The 20439-nt window shown below is 41.3% G+C and overlaps 1 protein-coding gene across 4 annotated transcripts in view; it reads right to left on the bottom strand.

Moving 5' to 3' along the window:
• The window catches only part of LOC117360138 (cytochrome P450 4V2), a 129016-nt gene that overhangs the window by 37057 nt on the left and 71520 nt on the right, over nt 1-20439 (bottom strand). For all 4 annotated transcript variants that reach the window (XM_033943880.1, XM_033943862.1, XM_033943889.1 and 1 more), the window contains one exon: nt 6289-6391. In XM_033943880.1, coding sequence (XP_033799771.1) covers nt 6289-6391 — 103 coding nt within the window. The remainder of the gene's footprint in view (nt 1-6288; nt 6392-20439) is intronic.

The following is a 20439-nucleotide window of genomic DNA, read 5'->3' as shown; positions in this document are numbered from 1 at the left end:
AGGATGAATGTCCTGCAACATAGATGGGCTTAATACTTCTTTTATATTCCTCCTTCTTTTGAAGGCAAATCTCAATCTTTTTCCTGCGAAGACTGGCATCATAGTAGCCAGTCACCATTGCTTACTTATGATCCTTCTAAGCTGGAGCTTAGAAGGATATGGACACATATTATGTAGGACATATTTAGGACACATATTATAGCTTCTTCATCTTTTGGAGTTTGATTTCCTGTCAACAATAGGAACCCGTTAGCATACAGTGCCCTTTTTTGGGCTTTGTGAATAATCCTATAGAGATACCTCCATTCAGTTAACCTCTCCTTTAATACTTCTGCTTGCATTTTATATTCATCTGTAGTACAGAATATTCTACGATATCTCAAAAATTGTGACACTGGGAGACTGTTTTAAATGGGACTGGTGAAAACTTTGATAATGTAGTAAGGTATTATGATCAGTTTTTTCCTGTGCACTGTTGCAAAAATTCTATCAACAACCCTTATCAATTTAGAGGTACATAATAAAAAACCACGTCTAAAAAAAACCCCGCCTAAATCAGTACTTGGATGATCAAAAAGACAGGTCATCCACGTACTGATAATCGAACATGGTTTTAGACATATCTAAAACCAGCTTAGGCCTTTTCACTGCCTCTATGCGCCCAGAGCAAAAAAGGGGCGTTTTTGGAGGAGGTGAAAGGTGGGCTGTCCTACACTTAAGTCGTCTGGCAGCCATATCAAAAAGTTTAACAGGTTGCCTGGATGGAACTTATATGTTTTTGACTTAGATCAAGTCAAAACACGTATATGTTCCGGATCGGGCTGCTGAGCTGATTGAGGCTGCCGCGATCAGCTCAGCGGCCCAAGCAACCTGTCCTCCCACCCCCATAATGATCGCGGCAGGAGGGATGCCCAGTCCCTCCTGTCCGAAGCTGCCACGACCCCCCCAAATGATCGCCAGCAGGAGAGATGTCCACAAAATAACCTCTTGCCGTGATCCCCCAAACCCTCCCAAAATCTTTCCTGGAAAGAGGGATGCCCAGTCCCTCCTGCCGACACCCTCCAACCCCCCTCACAAGTTCACCATCACCCCCACCTGGACCCCCCCTCCCCACCAGGAATGGTCCCTCCCATGCCTAAAAGGTTTTGTTTTGGGCATTTGGAGCTTGGGCAATTTTTTTTATTTGAGAATAGGGCTTAAAGGTAGATGTAGTGGCAGTATGGCCAATTAAATTTCTGAACATACAGGGCCATTCTCAAAAAACCCCACATTTTGGATGTTTTTTTTCGAGAATGGACATGTCCTTGCTGCCCTCTTTGGGCGCCTAGGGCCTTAGACCAAAAAGTGTATTTTATTATTATTATTATTCCCCTCCACATTTCCAGAAAAGTAATCTCATTACAACTACTATGTTTCACAAACTTAATTTTAGGATGACATTCATTCAACCAGCTGATAAATTTGTCTAAAGTGGTTTGATCTCCTTCCAAAAAAAGAAAATATATCGTCAATGTATCTGGTCCATTTTGTGCTTTAAATGGAGAATTCAAAATCCATTTAGTTTCAAATTTAGCCTTGAATAAATTCACTTTGGAGGGTGCCATAGTGGTCCCCATAGCCACTCCCAATGTCTGTTTATAATATTTTCTTTCAAGCAAAATTTTCACACATAGCAATATGAGCCAGGTTATTCAAACATTCAGAAGTATCAAGTCGCTTATCCATAATTTCAGATAAGACTTCCAGCAATCTTCTTGTGGAATGACAGTATTATAGTGACTGTACATCTAAAGTCACCATCCAAGTCTCTGAGTCATTCACAAACCAAGTGCTATCTTTAATTCTTTTGAGAAAATCCGTAGTGTCCTTAATATATGAAAAAGTTTTACTTACGAATGGCTGGAGAAAAAAGTCCACAAAGACACAATAGATCTACCTGGGGGATCTCAGACTTTTGTGTATTTTCGGGAGTGTATAGAAAAAAGAACATTTAGGAGCTGGTGCATTTAAATATTTATATTCCATGTTCATTATGTATCCTTTATCCTGGCCTGTTTTTGTAAAAGCAGCAATGGTCTTTTGTAATTCCTTTAGAGAGCGCTTGAATTTCCATTTCAGAAAATTCCGTGGAGAGAGATTAACTACTACCCGACTCTTCATTTCTTCTGTTGTTGCACTTGAGAGGAGGAGGGGAGGAACCTAAGGCTCTGATTGACCCAAGTTGGGTGGGGGCTTAGGCGTCTGGGCAAGATCCTTAGTTTCCTCCCAGGTACATCCCAGAATGCATCGGGGAGGGGAAGGCTCGCCATTTTGAAGATGCAGGACTGCTGGCCAGAGGGAGTAGGCATCCCTCCGGCCAGCCATCTAACTAAGACAAATGTGTCAAACACAAGGCCTGCGGGGCGAACCTGGCCTGCCTGGATGTTTTATGAAGCCCACGGTGACTGTGCGCCTGACACTACGCTGTAGTGAAGCCCTCTCCAGGAACCTCCTTGAGTCCCGACTCCCCCACCTACCACCTCTCCGCAGTTGAAATTTAAAATCTTCAGGCAGCTGATGTGAAGCCGTTGGCCTGCCCCGGAAGAGTTCTTTCTGCAGCGTCCTGCCAAAGTGGGAAGAGGAACTGCTGAAGAAAGAACACTGCAGGTCATGTCGACAGTGGGAGGCTGACTTCGCGTTGGCTGCCCAAAGATTTTAAATTTCAGCAGCGGTGGTAGGTGAGGGAGGTGGTAGGTAGGGAGGTGGTAGGTGGGGGAGTCGGGAACTGGTAGGTGGGAGAGTCGGGAACTAGGGAACCATAGGATCCAGCTGAGAGGGAAGGGCTGGGGTTGGGAATGAGGAAAGGATATGCTGCACGGGCTGTGGAGGTTGGGAAGGACAGAGGCTGCATGGGCTGGAGGTTAGGAAGGAATGGAAAGAAATGCTGCCAGTGGGTGAGGGAAGAGAAAAAGAAAATTGTTGGACATAGGTGTGTTGAGTGGGAGGGAAAAAGAGATGGTATACAAGGGGAAGAGGGAGAATTGTTGGACATGATAATGGTGGAGAGGAGGGAGGGAGAAATGTTACACTGGGAGGGAGGAGATATGACTCAAAGAAGGGAGAGATGCCAGACCATGGAATGGAAGGAAAGGAGGGGAGAGAGAGATGCCAGACCGCAGAGAGGAGATATGCCAGACCACAGAAAGGAGAGGAGAGAGATGTTAGATCTCGGGAAGAGGGAGGGAAGGGGAGAGAGAGATGCCAGATCATGGGTGAGGAGAGAGATTCCAGGCTATGGGAAGGAAAGGAGAAAGATGCCAGACCATATGAGGGGGAAGGGGGGAAGACAGAGTTGTCTGACCATGGGAGAGGGATGAGATGGTGCACAAAATGGAGAGACAGAGAAAGGGAGACAGAGAAAGGAGATAGTGCACAGCAATGGGTGTGGCAGGGAAGAGATAAGAAGAAATGCTTCTTATGGAAAGATGGGAATAGGGGAGAAGAAAGAGGAAGGAGATGGTACACATGGATAGATGGGAAGGGAAGACATGGAAAAGTAGAAAGATTTTGAAAAGAAAGCAGAAAAATGGAAGAAAGTTGAATGTTAAAAGTTAATGTATGGTAGAAAGTGAAGGAGAGATAAACAACAAATGGATAAGGTGCCCTGGATACATAGTTAAGAGCACAGACAGAAGTGCAGCCAGAGACTGGGAAAGATGGTTTGAAAATCAAAATCACCAGGCAACAAAGGTAGAGGAAATTATTTTATTTTCAATTTAGTGACAGAATTGTGTCAGTTTTGAGAAATTACATCTGCTGTTTATATTTTGCACTGTTCAGGAAGAAATGCATTTGTATCTATTTCTCTGGAGTTATACTGCATGCAGAGTCTTGCATCTTAGGGTTTTGTTTGTATATATTAGTACTTTTAGTTTGTGGTCCCGTATTTGCATAGGGGTTATCAGTGTTCTGGTAGGAATGAATGTTGAGAAGCAGACAGTGTGCTTTGTGTAGTTTAATTTTGTGGTTAACCATTATGTGTTGTTAATAAGATTATTCTATGTATATATGAAAAATGAATGGAAAAAATGGTATTACAATTAGTACTATTATGGGGGCAGGGTCTGGGGCAGAGCTTTCGCCCCCCCCAAAAAAAAAAATAAAAAGTGTTCCGCTGCCTATGCCTAGAATGACTATTTGAAAAAATTGGTATTAAGTATGGTAACATCTATGAAGTGAAAATAACCAGGTGAATTGCTGTAATGGTGTCTCAGGGTAAAGAAGGATCTATACTTCTACTAAGACTAAGGGCTCCTTTTACGAAGGTGCGCTAGCGTTTTTAGTGCACGCACCGGATTAGCGCGCGCTAGCCAAAAAACTAACTCCTGCTCAAGAGGCGGCAGTAGCGGCTAGCACGCGCTATTCCGCGTGTTAAGGCCCTAACGCTCCTTCATTAAAGGAGCCCTAACTATCTTAATAAAAAAATTGGCCCGCGACTTAGTCTGTGTTATAGATTTCGGCCCCTTATGTGATTGAGTTTGACACCCCTGAAGTAAGGTAAGGGGGAAAGGGTGGGGATCGTTGGAGGCACAGGGAGAAGGGGGGATTGCATGGTGGTGGGAGAGTGGGAATCTCTCCAGCTGCTGAGGGGATGTTGGGGTGTGTATTGCTTGGCGGCAGGGGAAGGGGTTGAGATGCAACTTCGGCTTTTAAAAAGCGCACATAAGACATGCCTTTTCTCCCACAAATATACTAAAATTCATAAGACATTACTATAATACATGCGCTCAAGATGCATGCTTTTATCACTTCCCCTCACATGCACACACAAAAAAGACTATCATTTATGTGAATCATGTGATTTTTATTTTGTTTCATTAGCCACAGTCAAAACACGCCACGAGATGCACTTTTAACAAGGTTGGCACTGTACCGACACCCCTGGACCAGTCGCTGACTTTTTTGTCACCAAAAGATGACACCATGCTTGGAGAATGACTTGGCAATGTTTAAGAAGCCACCGGAGTGCTTGTTTCAATATTCAAGAGCCCATTTGCACGGCAGTGTTGGAGACTGCTAGAAAACTTGCTAAAGACCGCAATAAGCCATTTTGATAATACACCACTAAAATGCATGCAGGCTAACCAGTCTAGCGACCACATTAAAGGCAACCTAAAGTTATGAGAATCTGGCCCTCAGTCTCTCCGCTATAGACTTAGTCTCCCTGAGTGCCCCTTTTGCTCCTTGATTAAGCAACGGTCCAACAGATTCCCTCACAGATTTTCTGCTTCTGATGTACCTAAAAAAATTACCATGAGTTTTTGCCTCTTTGCCAACTCTCTCTTCATATTCTTTCTTTACCAATGTTTTTCACCTAACTTGCCAGTGCTATGTCTCTTCTTATTTTCTTTATTGGGATCTTTTTTCCAGTTTTTAAAGGATGTTTTCTTGGCTGTAATAGCCTCTTTCACTTCACTGTTTAACCATGCTGGCTCTTGTTTTCTCTTCTTTCCACCTTTGTTAATACCTGGAATACATCTTGTCTGGGCTTCTATGATGGTATTTTTAAATAACATGCATACCTAGTTTACAGTCCTAACCTTTACCACCAATCCTTTTAGCTTCTTATTAACCATGTTCCTCATTTTATCGTAGTCACCCTTCAAAAATTAAATGCTGCTACAGTAGATTTCTTTAGCAACATTAGTAAAAATATCAACTCAAATTTGATCATGTAATGATCACTGTTTCCCAGCAGACTCAACACAGTTACCTCCTGTACTATGCCTTGTAGTCCACCAAGGACCAAATCTAAAATAGCTCTCCTTCTTGTCAGTTCCTGGACCAGTTGCTCCAAGAAGCAGTCATTTATGTTGTCTAGGAATTTTACTCTGTGATTTAACATTTATCCAGTCAATGTTGGGGTAATTGAAATTGCAAATTATACTGTTGTCCGATTTGCTGGCTTTCCTATCTCTGAAAACATTTCTTCATCTGTCTGCTCATTCCGTCCCAGAAGATGGCAGTATAACCCTACCTTTATATTCTTTCCTTTCACACAAGGAACTTCTATCCATATGGATTCCACATTTATACTATATCCCAGTGCCACCATGGAAGCAGCACATTACCAGAATTTAAAGAGACAACAGCTGTTTCTACTGCCAAACACAAGGATATCAGGTGCTCATTGATGATCATAAACAGCTGCCTTTTAACAAAGAGCAAGAAGGGTTACAAGCCAAAGAAAATTTGGGTGGCTCAAGCCTAGCAAATCCTCACAACTTTAGTGAGCAAGTTAAAACTTACCAAACACTTCATCCAATTCATTGTGAACTTTCAATTGAACCTCAGGATGAGATCCCAGCAAGAAGAGAGCCCAGTTCATAGAAGCAGCTGTTGTGTCATGTCCCTGCAAATATACACGAAGGTCATATATTTATACTGTAAAGCAAATGGTAATAGCTTACAATTAGCTATGAAATCATAGGATCATAAAAAAGTAAATTTGCATTTTGTATGATTATTCTGTTGTGTGCTTTACATGAGATCTTTTCACTTGATTCTATTATCTCTACATTTATTTACAAGAACACTGTGGGCCTCCTAAGTTAAACACACTTGGCACATCATGCCTGAATTTCCTGTAACCCTTCCCCAAAATACTCTGATGTCTGGCCACTGAAATAGTGCTCCACTGCTGCAATCACCTCCAAATCACTCAAAAGGTTTGCCCTTTCAAACTCTTTTTAAGGTTTAGGAACAAAAAATAGTCAGATGGAGTAAGGTCTGGTGACCAGAGTAGATGTTCTATGCACTGAAACCCCAACTACATTAAGACATCCACTGTTTTTGCCAGCCTTCTGAGCAGGTGCATTGTCTTGCAAAAAGAGAACTCCTTTCCACAGCTCCCTGCTCTTTTTTTCTTTCAATGCCTCCTTTAATCGGCACAGCAAGTTACAGTAGTATTCTGCATTAACTGTTTGGCCTCTTGGAAGACAGTCAGTCATTATAACACCTTCCTGATCCCAAATCACTGTGGCCATGACCTTTCTTACTGACTTTTGACTCTTGAATGTCCTTGGAGAAACTGAGTGCTGCCATTGCATGGACTGTTTTGTCTCAAAATAATAGTGGTGTAACCATGCTTCATCAACAGTAAATAGGCACCAGCTTGCAGAAAATGCTGCAAAATCAACACAGAAGTGTCCATTTGACATTGCTTCTTGTCAGCATTCAAACGTTTGGGCACCCACTTGGCTGACAGCTTCTGATTACCCATGGATTATATACTCAACACGTTCCCTGGATATCTGTAGTGTCTCAGCAATTGTTTTAGTCATGGATATAGTAAAACAATTTCAGGAGTGGATGCTGTTTGAAGCCTCGCGGACCTTGATGCATCTTTGGTCTAAAAATTTCCACAATGGAAGTTTGCACAAACTTCTTCACTGTGGAGTATGATAGGCATTTGTTTGCATCATACTGTGGAGTATGATGTAAACCATTGTTTGCATCATACATTTATGGATTCCCTTTGGAGTTTTCTTCTGCAGAAATAGGAATTTCATGATGGCTCATGCTCCCCACTTGAAAATTCCACATTTTTCGGTGACATGGTTCAAAATCAATGATCTGAAACAATGTCAAAACATAGCAATATGATTTTGCAAATTGGCATTTTGAAAAATAAAATTTAACACTCTTTTCAGCTACTGTGGCAAAATAATGCTCAGAATTTAGGAAGTTGGTTGGGCTGAGAACTTTTCATTACCCCCTCGTATTCAAAACAATTTACTGTCAATGGTCAGGAAAGGCTCATGGCCATTTAAAGCACCTGTCTAGAGAAAGATGTTTATGATATTTATGATGACTAAGTCTAGGTTAGCCCACATCCCGTCCTAACCACTCTTCCAAATATACCTCTTTTAGCTCTGGGAGCACAGCGGCATTCAGAGGCCTAAAAAGTCCCTGGATACATCCAAAAAATAGGTTTGATTATTGGCACTCAGACAACCTGTCTTTTAGGTCATCTAATTGCCGACTAGTGCAGGTTTTTAGAAGTATTTGTTTTGATTATGAGCTCCAAAACAAAAATGAAAATAAATGACTATAATCATATTATCACAAAAAAATGAACATAACTCTAAACAATATATATAAATATATATAACCTTAAAAACTATACAGCCCTTATACAGTGTGAGCTCAAAAAAAAAATCTACTTTGTAAAAGTTACAATCTGTCCTAAATAATAAAAATAAACTGTTTAAATTATGGATTGTATATGGAAAACAAACCGTACATGCTACTGGAAAGATAAATATGCTTACTGCTAAAAAACATTTTAAAATTGATCTGAACCAATATTACAGTATTAGCAAATTGACAAATTAGAAGTAAAGACACAGTAAAACAAACAGTAAAACAGTAGAAAATTTAGATTGCAAAAACTATTAAATCATAAATAAATAATAATCATAATAGACTGAACGTTAGTAATAATAATAAGCCCTGTTCATCACCATGTGACCATGTAGATGTATATTTATAATAAAGAGAAACCATGTCTGCTCATATGTTACATGGTACAGCAAATGTGTATTTTTACAGGAAATGAATGAAGTCCACATCTAGGTTCAGGCCTGCAGAGGAAACTGTATTGATTTCAAAGACAGTCCTTTGTTCTGCATGTAACAGTAATTGGTTGATGTTGCCACCCCTCCGGCCTTATTTGAAGGTCTTGTAAACAAAAAAAATTGGAGTGATGGTGTGATCAAATTCATTCCAATGATTCACCAATGGGGCTGACATCACCTTCCTCAAAATGCAGCTTGTGTGTTCAAAGATGTGGATTTTAATTTTCCTCTTGGTCTTGCTGACAGAGTAGATTGCATGGACATGGACATTTGGTCGATTAGTTATCTATTGCCCTTTTTTTGTTAATTATGAAACTTTTGTAAACTGTACTGAACTTATGGCTATGTGGTATAGAAATACGTTATATTATGACATACTATGATGTAATCAATTGACCAAACAGCACAATAGTTCAAATTAAATTTTCTGAGAGAATATAACCCAGACTTCAGACTGGAAGGGTATATGTACTCTCTTACCCCTCCTAACTCTCTTCACAGTAAATGATACGTTTATAGATCCTCAGAAGTACTACCTAGGACTCATACAAATTCATTGTGTCAGGCTTTGTATGAATTTGTTTGTTTTTTTTCCAATTCTTTATTCGTTTTTCATCTTACATCAAGTGTACAATATTACATCAATTAAATCATACACATCACTTGAAATTCTTATCAATTTTCATCTTAAATATATTAATTAAGCCCTTCCCCCACCCTCCCTTTCCACAAATATTGTAAATCAAATATATCATAAATGTATTATAAACAAAAATTTTGATTAAGACCAATAATAACCCCCTTTCCCTTTATTATAAATATACTTCTAGGCTTTGTATGAATTTGTATGAGTGCTAGGTGGTACTTCTGAGGATCTATAAGCATTGTATCATTTACTGTGAAGAGAGTTAGGAGGGGTAAGAGTACATATACCCTTCCAGCCTGAAAACTATGATGTAAACCACATACTCGGTATTACAGTTACTACTGAAATTCAATGTATATTGTTTTCTGATTCTGGGATGTCTGAAAAATTGGACTTGAATGGAGTGTTGACACACAGAACAGGCACCACAAGGACGATGTCCATGGTATTCGTTTACAACACTTACAACAGAAGTGTGGTGGGACTAATTTGTCCCTTAAGTTCCTATTTCTTGTTAATGCTACAATTAGCTTGATGTTTCTAAAACATTTATGTAGTGTCAGAATGTGCCAGTGTTTAAAGATGATGTCCCGGATATCTTGAGAAAGGTTTGATTATTTTAATGTACAAACAAAGTCTGGTGTTATTCTTGTCTTGTTCCCTGTTTTTAACAAATCTTCTCTATGTAGAAGTTTTGATTTCTGATATCCACGATTGATTAGTTCAGCTGGATAACCTCTCTGCTCAAAGAGGTTAGTCATCATGATCGATTATTGTTCGAATTCTGATGGTTCCATGCAGAGTCGTTTCAGTCTCAAGAATTGACTGTACGGAAGATTATTTTTCAGTTTTGTTTGGTAGAAACTAGAGTAGTAAAGATAATTATTTTTGTCTGTGGTTTTTTTTGTAAATAGTGGTCTTGATGCTGTAGCGATCCTTCATTATTTTGATGTCCAAAAAAGAATACTATGTGAATTGTACTCCATTTTGGATTTCAGATTTTCATCACAGGAGTTGATCCAGTTGAAAAATTGTTGTAATCTATTGATAAACCTCTTTCATAAAATGAATGATCAATATATTGCTTATATAGTTGCAATTCCTCTTTAAAAGGATGATCAGTCAAAAACAAGTGTTCTCAAATTGAGCCACGTAGAAATTTGTAATGTCTGGTGCCACTGATGCACCCGTGGCTTTTCCTTTTATCTTCATATAGTATTTATTTTTAAAGCTGAAATGTTTCTAAGTCAGAGCAAGGGTTGCCAATGTGATGATGAATCGATTGGATATTCTTAAGAATGTATTCCTATTTCGTAATGTTTGTTCAATAATGTGAATTGCAGCCAATTGTATACTATTAGTATACAATGATTCTATATCTAGAGTTAGATCTACTGGAACTCCGTCAAAGTCCTCAAGTATTGATATCATGTGTGCAGAGTCATGTACATATGAGTTTATAATAGGAACAAACAGTCACAAAAAAAATAGTTGACAAAATCTGACAATGGTTCTAATACAGAGCCATTTATGGATATAATAGATCTGCCTGGTGGATCCTGTAAGGATTTATGGATCTTCAGTAGAATGTATATAGTCGGGATCACTGGATTGTCATTGACCAAGAATGTTTTCTCTTTTGATGCGAGTATCCCACCTGGTAGAGTATCATAGAGTATCGTATCTCAGCTGGTAGAGTATTGGTAGAGTATCGTATCTACCAATTATTTTATTTCATCTCGTAATCTGTTGGTTGGATCTGAATCAAGGAGGATATAAAACTCCCGGTTGTCAATTTGTCTTTGTACTTCTTTAATATAATTTATCCAGCCCACCTCCTTTCTCAGCTGGTTTTATGACTATCTTTTGATTAGATCTTAATTCATTGATGGCTTTAAGTTCTGAACTATTGAGGTTATAGTTGTGCTTTCTTTGCTGGGGGGAGGGGGGTTCTATGTTTTCAATGTCTCTCATGATGCATTCATAAAATGTACTAATCAAAAGGTCACATTGGGCATTAGGAACCCACTTAGATTTCTTTTTCAGAATTGAATGATCTATATTCATATAATTAAATCATCTTTTGAAAAGAAGTGTCGGATTTGCAGCTTGCGTTTATCAATCCTGGTCTGGAAGGGGTCGTACCTGGTAGTTGGAACAAATGACAATCCTTTTTGTAGCACGTTGGTTTGTGAATTACATTACATTACTTACATTACATTAGGGATTTCTATTCCGCCATTACCTTGCGGTTCAAGGCGGATTACAAAAGGTTAATTTAAAAACAGAGTTACAATGATTAGCTAGAGAGGTAGGTTGTAGATCTTATAGACATTTAGCGGGTTGTTGAGGGTGAGGTGGTTTGTAGTAGAGTTGATAGGTGGTCAAAGTGGAGGTTCTTTTGTTATTATTAGTGAGTAATGGTTAGATCGATCGTCAGTTTTGGTGTTACTAAGAGGTCGTGATGTTATTGCTGTTTCAGGAATTTCTTGAAAAGTGTGGTCTTTATTTCCTTTGAATGTCAATGTAATCAAAGAAAGATTATAAAAATTGGTATTTCCCCTACTGCCATGAGTTCTGATTGTAAAATGTCTGTCCCCAGTTGCCCCATGTTCCTCTTGCTCTCTCCCTGTAATATCCTTGATCTCTCTGTGTGGCGTCCCCATAATAGGATCTGTGTTTTGCCTTTGGATTTGTCTTGTGTCCATAAGAGGTCTAAAAAATGATTATGATTAGATGGATTTGTGCATGGGGGACTGGATATGTTAATAGGAGGGCTTGTTGGTGGAGAGATAAAATCCTCATCTGAGCAGCTCCTAATGCATTTGCATCCTCATTCTTGTGTGCTTTGGACATTTTGGGACAAATTCTGTAAAGGACTTCTAACTTTAGGCGTCCAAATAAAGTGGATAATAAGCCCAATTAAAGACTAACAAGCATTAATTTGAACTTAGACATCCAAACGCTGGATGCGCATCGTAAAAATAGGCATGGGCGTGGCTTGGGTGTGGCTTTGAAATAGACGTCCATTTACAGAATCGTATTCCACTGAGCATGCTAATACATCTACCTAATGCCTAAAATGTAGACGTTGCAAAACCAGGTCTACTTTTGAGCGTGAGCTAGGCACTAGGTAGATGTATGTTAAGTGGACATGACTTAGGCGTCAGTAAGGCGTCCACATATAAGTGAACAGGGCTTTATGTTTTTTGGCTAAAGAGGACTCCAGTTTGATATAAAGGTCAAAATATGGTTAATAATGCATTAATTAAGCAAAGCACATGAAAAAAAATATATTGTATATATTGCATACTAAACCTTCTATTTTTTGGGCTAAAGAGCCTTCCAGTTTGATATAAAGGTCAAAATATGTTTAATAATTCATTACTAAAACAAAGCACATGAAAAAAATATTTATATTGCATACTAAACCTCAGTTCAAAAGGTTAAGAAAAGAAAAAGAGATACACTACTCACAATGGCTATGCTTTAGAGCAAGTGGACATGTCTGATGCACAATCTTAAGAAGTCACAAAAACCCGAAAATAATGGAAGGTGAAAAAATCTGTACAAAAGCGAAAACCTCCCAAACCCCAAAAACTGTAACTAGACAAGGGGGAGAGACAAAAGCGGGAGCGGCAGAGCTGCACGACACAATCTATAAATAATGATTATAAATACACGGGAGAGCCCTCAGTCACACAGCCACCCACTGGAACTCCCAGTGGTACAGGCTGTCACTTGGCTTACACCCAGAAGAGTGTTAACTGTGAAACATCCCCGGGCTCTACTCCGTGTTTTTTGTGATAAAGTGCACCCAACAGTGCTAAGTGTGAAAAAAGATATAAATAAATAAAAAAAACACACTCTACTATTCACTGCAATTGTCTCTATCCCTTGTTCAGGGGGCCAAGATATCAAACGTCCATGTCCAGCAAAGCAAAAAATACCAACAGGAAGTACTTAGCTTCTCCGTGGAAACAAACAGCCAGCAGAGATCTTGTTCGTCCAACGGGACTCCGTTTCGGGGGTGCACACTCCCTTCTTCAGGAACGGCTGGACTGCGCTGTGACCATCCAAATCATCCGGCACAGCATAGATTGACAAAGCGGGAAATGGCACTGAACCGAACAGAACTCCTCCAATTTAAACTGCAGACACTGTGATATAATTGGATAGATAAGGCACATGACTCCCAGGAACCGCAGGGGAAGAAAATCACTAAGCCCTAAGACAGCTGAGGTGGTGAACTGCTGAAAAAATTGCAGAAAGTTGTCATATTGCAAATCAGAACAGCACATGAAAAAATGTTAAAAGGCATGTTGCCATTCGATATAATCATTGTGTCCAGTGGGGGCCAGCGCTTGGAGTTCAAAAATCCAATACTGCTCCCTCCGTTGTAACCACAATACTTTATCTCCCTGATAGTTCTCGTAGACCTGTTCAACAATGGACCAGCGTAAATCCTGAAAGATATGGCCCAACTGGACACAGTGAGGCACCAGCAGAGAGCTCATTGACTGGGTGTTTATACGTGAGCGGTGCTCAATAAGACGGGTCTTGATTTTTCTTTGAGTACGGCCCACGTATACAATGCGACAAGAGCATGTGATGACATATATCACCCACATGGATCTACATGTGGTGACTGATTTAAGAGTATATGTTTTAAGAGTCTTAGGATGTTGCCATGTATTGCCCTCGATAGTGACTTTACAAAGGTCACAGGTGTCACTACACTTTGAGTGTTGTCCCTCCTGAATGCGGTTGTTGTATTCAGCTGTATATCTGGAGTGAACCACGTAATCTGCAATATTTTTAGCACGAGAATATGCTATGCAGGGAGGTTCTTGAAAGATGGAATGAAGCTGAAGGATGTGCCAGTGCTTCTTAATGCTTTGAGCAACAGCTGCAGCTTGATCTGAGAAAGACAACACACAGATAGTTTTGACCTCTTTTTGAGGGGGAGTCGAGGACAGCAACAGGGCCCGGTTGGCATATAAGGCTCTGTGATAAGCATTCTGAAGAACTTGATGCGGGTACCCTCGCTCTCTGAATCTGTGATATAATTTTCGAGCTTGGGTACAGAACTCATCAATGTCCGTGCATAGCCTCCGAACACGTAGGAACTGACTTATAGGCAGTGATTGTTTGAGCTTAGTGGGATGACAGCTGGTATAGCTCAAATAATTGTTGACCTCTACAGATTTTCTGTAAACAGTGGTGGTTAAGGTGTGGTTGTACTTATGGACCCATACATCCAAGAAAGATATTTGATGTTGATCAGATGCCATAGTAAATCTCAAATTGGTGTCCAAAGTATTGAGCCAGTCCACAAAATGAGCTAACAACTCTGGGGGGCCCATCCAAATACAAAAGACATCGTCAATAAATCTATACCAGACTTTAATATAAGAAAACCACTCAGATGAATACAAATGGGTTTCCTCAAATCGTGAAACGTATAGATTAGCGATGCTGAGGGCCGCTGCTGTGCCCATGGCCACGCCATGTGTCTGGAGGAAAAACTGTTGGTCAAATTGAAAATAATTGTGGTTCAAAACCAACTGCTCTAGTTGAATAAGTAAGTCAGCTCTAATACGATCATGATGAATATCCTGCATGAAAATTCTGGAAATTAATTCTAGAGCAGCATTTTGTGGTATATTGGAATATAAAGATTCCAAATCCATCGTGACTAAACGGTAAGTATCACGGATATCCGTGATCTGTGCAATGCATGACAAAAAGTGTGTAGTGTCCTTAAGATAAGACCTAGCTTTAATAACTTGAGGTTTAAGAAACCAGTCAATAAATTTGGACAGAGGCTCCAAGACAGTGCCTCTGAGAGACTCTATAGGTCTACCCGGTGGGGGATTAACGTTCTTATGCACCTTAGGAACAATATAAAACGTCGGGCGGCATGGAGAAGGCAATTTTAGGAATCTTTTTTCAGCTCCAGTTAATTGACCTTCGTCATAAGCCTTATCCACAATAGAGGCAATGGTACTAATAAGGGAATCAGTAGGGTCCCCAGAAAGAATGGAATAGTACTGAGTGTCAGCCAGATGTTTGTTCACTTCAGTGATATATTGTTGGTTGTTTAGGATGACAATCGAACCACCCTTATCGGCGGGCTTGATGACACATTGGGTGTCTCTACCTAAAGCCAGTAAGGCAGCACGTTCACGTGCGGTCAAGTTAGAATAACTCCGTGATTTGATACCAAGAGTGCCCTCAAGGACATGTAAATCTCTCAAAATGAGCTCTCTAAAAGTATGGAGAGCAGGATCAAGAGGTCCCGGAGGAAGCCATTTAGAGGGAGGTCTAAATATAGATGGATCTTCAATATCAGGCTGCTTCTGAAAAAATAACTTGATCTGGAGAGATCCAATAAACCGTTCGATGTTACGTGTGGTGAAAGCATCATACCGCGTAGATGGAACAAACGAGAGCCCCTTATTCAACACTTCTAATTGGTCTATAGATAAGGGTATCCCCGAAAGAATTCTGTCACTACCTCAGATGCATAAAGCAGTGATTCATTCAGTCTCCAATACCGGATACCTCCCTCTGGCAGTACTCCCATACAGTCTACTGAAACTGGGGCATGATCGGAAACTTGGATCCCACCAATCTCAGCCTCCTGAACTGTGCTCCATTGGTTCCGAGAAACCCAAATCCCATCGATTCGTGTATTCTGAGCATGAGAATAATAAGTATAATTACGCTGGGTCCCATGAAGAAGATACCAGCAATCTACCAGCCCCAGAGTGTTGGCTGGGCCGAACGATTGGCTGGGCCGAACGATCTCATTTGGGGGCGTGTGGGTGGATTCGAACTGGGATATTGACCTCTGTTGGGCCCCCTGCCTCTCTGCCTGCCTCCCCCTTGTTTCCGTTGCCTGCCCCGACCCCCCTGGGTAAAAAAAACAGGGATTTAGACCTAGCACTAAGATCCTCCGTGCCACTACTGGAGCCTGAGTCCAAATCAGTGAAAGAATGAACTGGTGGTGTATTACGTTCTGTTTCTTTAAAGGTCAACCATGAATATATGTTACCCTTCGCATAATCATCCGCGTCACGATGAAATTTTTAATTTTAGATGCACGTGTTTGAGTTCTTAATTTATCTAATGATTGTTGAATGGCCGGAAGACTGTCTTGTAATGCCTGAAAAATCTCCGGCTCTTTGGATATTTCTTCGTGAATCTTATCTGCTTGTATGGTCACTTCTTGAGTAACTTCCTGAATAGTGTCAACTATAAGCATCATTAAGTCAATGGAGCATTTATTTAATATTGATGCCCATTTACAGAGAAACGATTCTCTGTCCGTAAATAGCCCAGGGACCTTCTGGATGCGCAGGCCTCTGGGGATATATTGATTTTTAAGATATTCCATTAGAGACATGCTATGTAAATCTAATCGAATTAGACTACGCTGTAAATTGATCCAGGTCTGTTTGTTTGGGGAGGAACAAGATGGAACTTTAGTTTGGTCATTATCCAATAAAGAGGTGCGTTTGGAATATTGAACTACTTGGTCTGCAGTATAACAAAGAGTGCGTTGCCATTCTGGTACATCCATGGGTAAAAATAGTCTAAAGAAGTCACAAAAACCCGAAAATAATGGAAGGTGAAAAAAATCAGTACAAATGCGAAAACCTCCCAAACCCCAAAAACTGTAACTAGACAAGGGGGAGAGAGACAAGAGCGGGAGCGGCAGAGCTGCACGACACAATCTATAAATAATGGATTATAAATACACGGGAGAGCCCTCAGTCACACAGCCACCCACTGGAACTCCCAGTGGTACAGGCTGTCACTTGGCTTACACCCAGAAGAGTGTTAACTGTGAAACATCCCCGGGCTCTACTCCGTGTTTTTTGTGATAAAGTGCACCCAACAGTGCTAAGTGTGAAAAAAGATATAAATAAAAAAAAAAAAACACACTCTACTATTCACTGCAATTGTCTCTATCCCTTGTTCAGGGGGCCAAGATATCAAACGTCCATGTCCAGCAAAGCAAAAAATACCAACAGGAAGTACTTAGCTTCTCCGTGGAAACAAACAGCCAGCAGAGATCTTGTTCGTCCAACGGGACTCCGTTTCGGGGGTGCACACCCCCTTCTTCAGGAACGGCTGGACTGCGCTGTGACCATCCAAATCATCCGGCACAGCATAGATTGACAAAGCGGGAAATGGCGCTGAACCGAACAGAACGCCTCCAATTTAAACTGCAGACACTGTGATATAATTGGATAGATAAGGCACATGACTCCCAGGAACCGCAGAGGAAGGAAATCACTAAGCCCTAAGACAGCTGAGGTGGTGAACTGCTGAAAAAATTGCAGAAAGTTGTCATATTGCAAATCAGAACAGCACATGAAAAAATGTTAAAAGGCATGTTGCCATTCGATATAATCATTGTGTCCAGTGGGGGCCAGCGCTTGGAGTTCAAAAATCCAATACTGCTCCCTCCGTTGTAACCACAATACTTTATCTCCCTGATAGTTCTCGTAGACCTGATCAACAATGGACCAGCGTAAATCCTGAAAGGTATGGCCCAACTGGACACAGTGAGGCACCAGCGGAGAGCTCATTGACTGGGTGTTTATACGTGAGCGGTGCTCAATAAGACGGGTCTTGATTTTTCTTTGAGTACGGCCCACGTATACCATGCGACAAGAGCATGTGATGACGTATTTCACCCAAGAGGATGTTATGACAGCAATGGCAGAACTTCGGGCTGAGGTCGTGGCAGGGTTGGGAGGCAGGGTTGAGGCCTCGGAACAGCATGTAACCCGCTTAGAGGTGACAGTAGCGGACAATAAGACTGCACTGGCACAGCAGGTGAAAGAGTTGGCTGACCTGCAGGCGCAAATTGAAGATCTTGAAAATAGATCTCGACGCTGAAACTTGCGGTTTAAAGGCATACTGGAAGATGAGCGGCACAAGAACTGTAAATCGGTGGTGCAAGACTTTTGTAGCCAATTGATGGGACCTGAGAAACAGATTGACGCTGGAAATATAGTTTTACTGCAGGCACATTGCGGATTGGGAGCGGGTCGACCAGGAGCACCTAAGGGCATTATTATGTGCTTTGGAGACTACTTGGTGAAGGAAAAAAATATTACAAGCTGCCAGGCGATGGCCACAATTTCAATGGTGTGGCATAACCGTGGGGGTCTTTCAGGATTTGGCTTTTTCCACCCTACAAAAACGTCGAGCTTTCCGTGAAGTGACTCAGGTGTTGCGAGCAGAGGGACACTGATATAGATGGCTGTTTCCCTTTGGGGTGTGGATGACAGTGAACGGCAAGTCACGGAGGATGGATACAGTAGGAGATGCCTGGCTGGCTTTGAAGGATCTAGGATGCAACAATTTGCCAGTGGTGCCAGTGGAGGGCACCCCGACGAAGGGAGGCAGATTGGAGGAGACCTGGCACACGGTCACTCGCGCAACTAAAAAGTCGACGTTGATGGAGAAATGAACCATGGAAAGTTCTGGGGGAAACCTATAGTAGTTGTTTTCGACGTTTGGATGGGCAGCTTTCATCCACATCTTGTGAACTGATGACTTTGAAAAACTTATTGAGTGGAGTGGACTGCCTGGGGGAATATGTGTGTGTTGGCTATAAGGATGGTCGGGGGGAGATTGTTGGGATGGATGTTTGTGATTAGAGCGTATGAGTGGCTGGGGGTATGAATGGAGTACGGGAAGGCATGTGTGCAATGGGATATTCTGAGTGCTGTTGGAGGGACTGTGGGCATTGTGATTGGGTTTTCTGGTATGGGAGTTACAGATTTGTTAAGGGGAACTGTGCTATGGTGAGGAGACTACAGAGTCAGTTGCCTTCTGGGAAAGACGTCATCTTTTCTCATTGGCTGGTCTGGAATATACTGTATCGGCAAGAGTGGGGGAGAAGGGGGAGGTTGGGGAAATTTCAGAATTTGAGGGGAGGAAATAAGGGGAATAGAAAGGATGGGAATTTATTCAGGATCAGGTCATGGAATGTTAACGGGCTGAACAGTCCAGGGAAGAGGAGTATTGTCTACAGAGAACTGAAAAGACTGGGTTGGGACATCTGCATGTTACAGGAGACACATTTGAGGCCCAGGGATGCTGCGTTATTGCAACATCCGGCCTATGACCAGTTTGGACACATCAAGGCCCGCACCCCCACAAAAAAAAAAGGGTGGGATTGCAATCTTGGTAAGAAAGGGACTGGGTTTGGTCATTGACCAGGTCTATCGGGATGTACAGGGGAGCTTTGAAAGGGTCATTACAGGGGCAAAGGGTTACTATTCTAAATATTTATGGCCCCAATGTGGATCAGGGGGGTTCTATCAAGGATTGAAGAATGATTTATTGATGTTTACCCAGGGAGTGGTGGTTTGGTTTGGGGGGGGGGGGGGCGGGTATTTTGTGCATTTATGCACACTCTGGGGCTGGTAGATTGCTGGTATCTTCTTCATGGGACCCAGCGTAATTATACTTATTATTCTCATGCTCAGAATACACGAATCGATGGGATTTGGGTTTCTCGGAACCAATGGAGCACAGTTCAGGAGGCTGAGATTGGTGGGATCCAAGTTTCCGATCATGCCCCAGTTTCAGTAGACTGTATGGGAGTACTGCCAGAGGGAGGTATCCGGTATTGGAGACTGAATGAATCACTGCTTTATGCATCTGAGGTAGTGACAGAATTCTTAACACCCTCACTACTTATTTGAAGGTTAATGATATAGGTGAGGTGTCATATGGAATTTTATGGGATGCACTTAAAACAGTACTGAGCGGAGTATTTATTAAATGGGGTGCTCGATTTAAACGGAATAGAGCTCGAGTGCAACTGGGCTTATGTGAAAGATTGATCGCATTGGAATTGGCACATAAGACCTGTCCAGATCCTCGGACTTTGGCACAGTTGCGCTAAATACGGGGGAAATTGACGCAGCTCCAGATGGAGGATTATAATCATATACGGGAGTTCTTCCAGTCCTGTCTCTATGAGCATAGTAACAAATGCAGTGCTCAATTAGCTCGTTATATTAAACTAAAACAAGCTCGAGCTACTATTGCTATTATTAAGGACAGCGGGAATGTACAGGTTACCGATAGGGCCATTGGAAATTCCTTTTTGGATTTTTATCGACGATTATATAGTTCTGG

This window comes from Geotrypetes seraphini, chromosome 1 (assembly GCF_902459505.1).
Source record: "Geotrypetes seraphini chromosome 1, aGeoSer1.1, whole genome shotgun sequence".
Classification (NCBI taxonomy): domain Eukaryota; kingdom Metazoa; phylum Chordata; class Amphibia; order Gymnophiona; family Dermophiidae; genus Geotrypetes; species Geotrypetes seraphini.
Note: the sequence above shows the minus strand (reverse complement) of the source record. Positions and strands in the feature narration are given on the sequence as shown.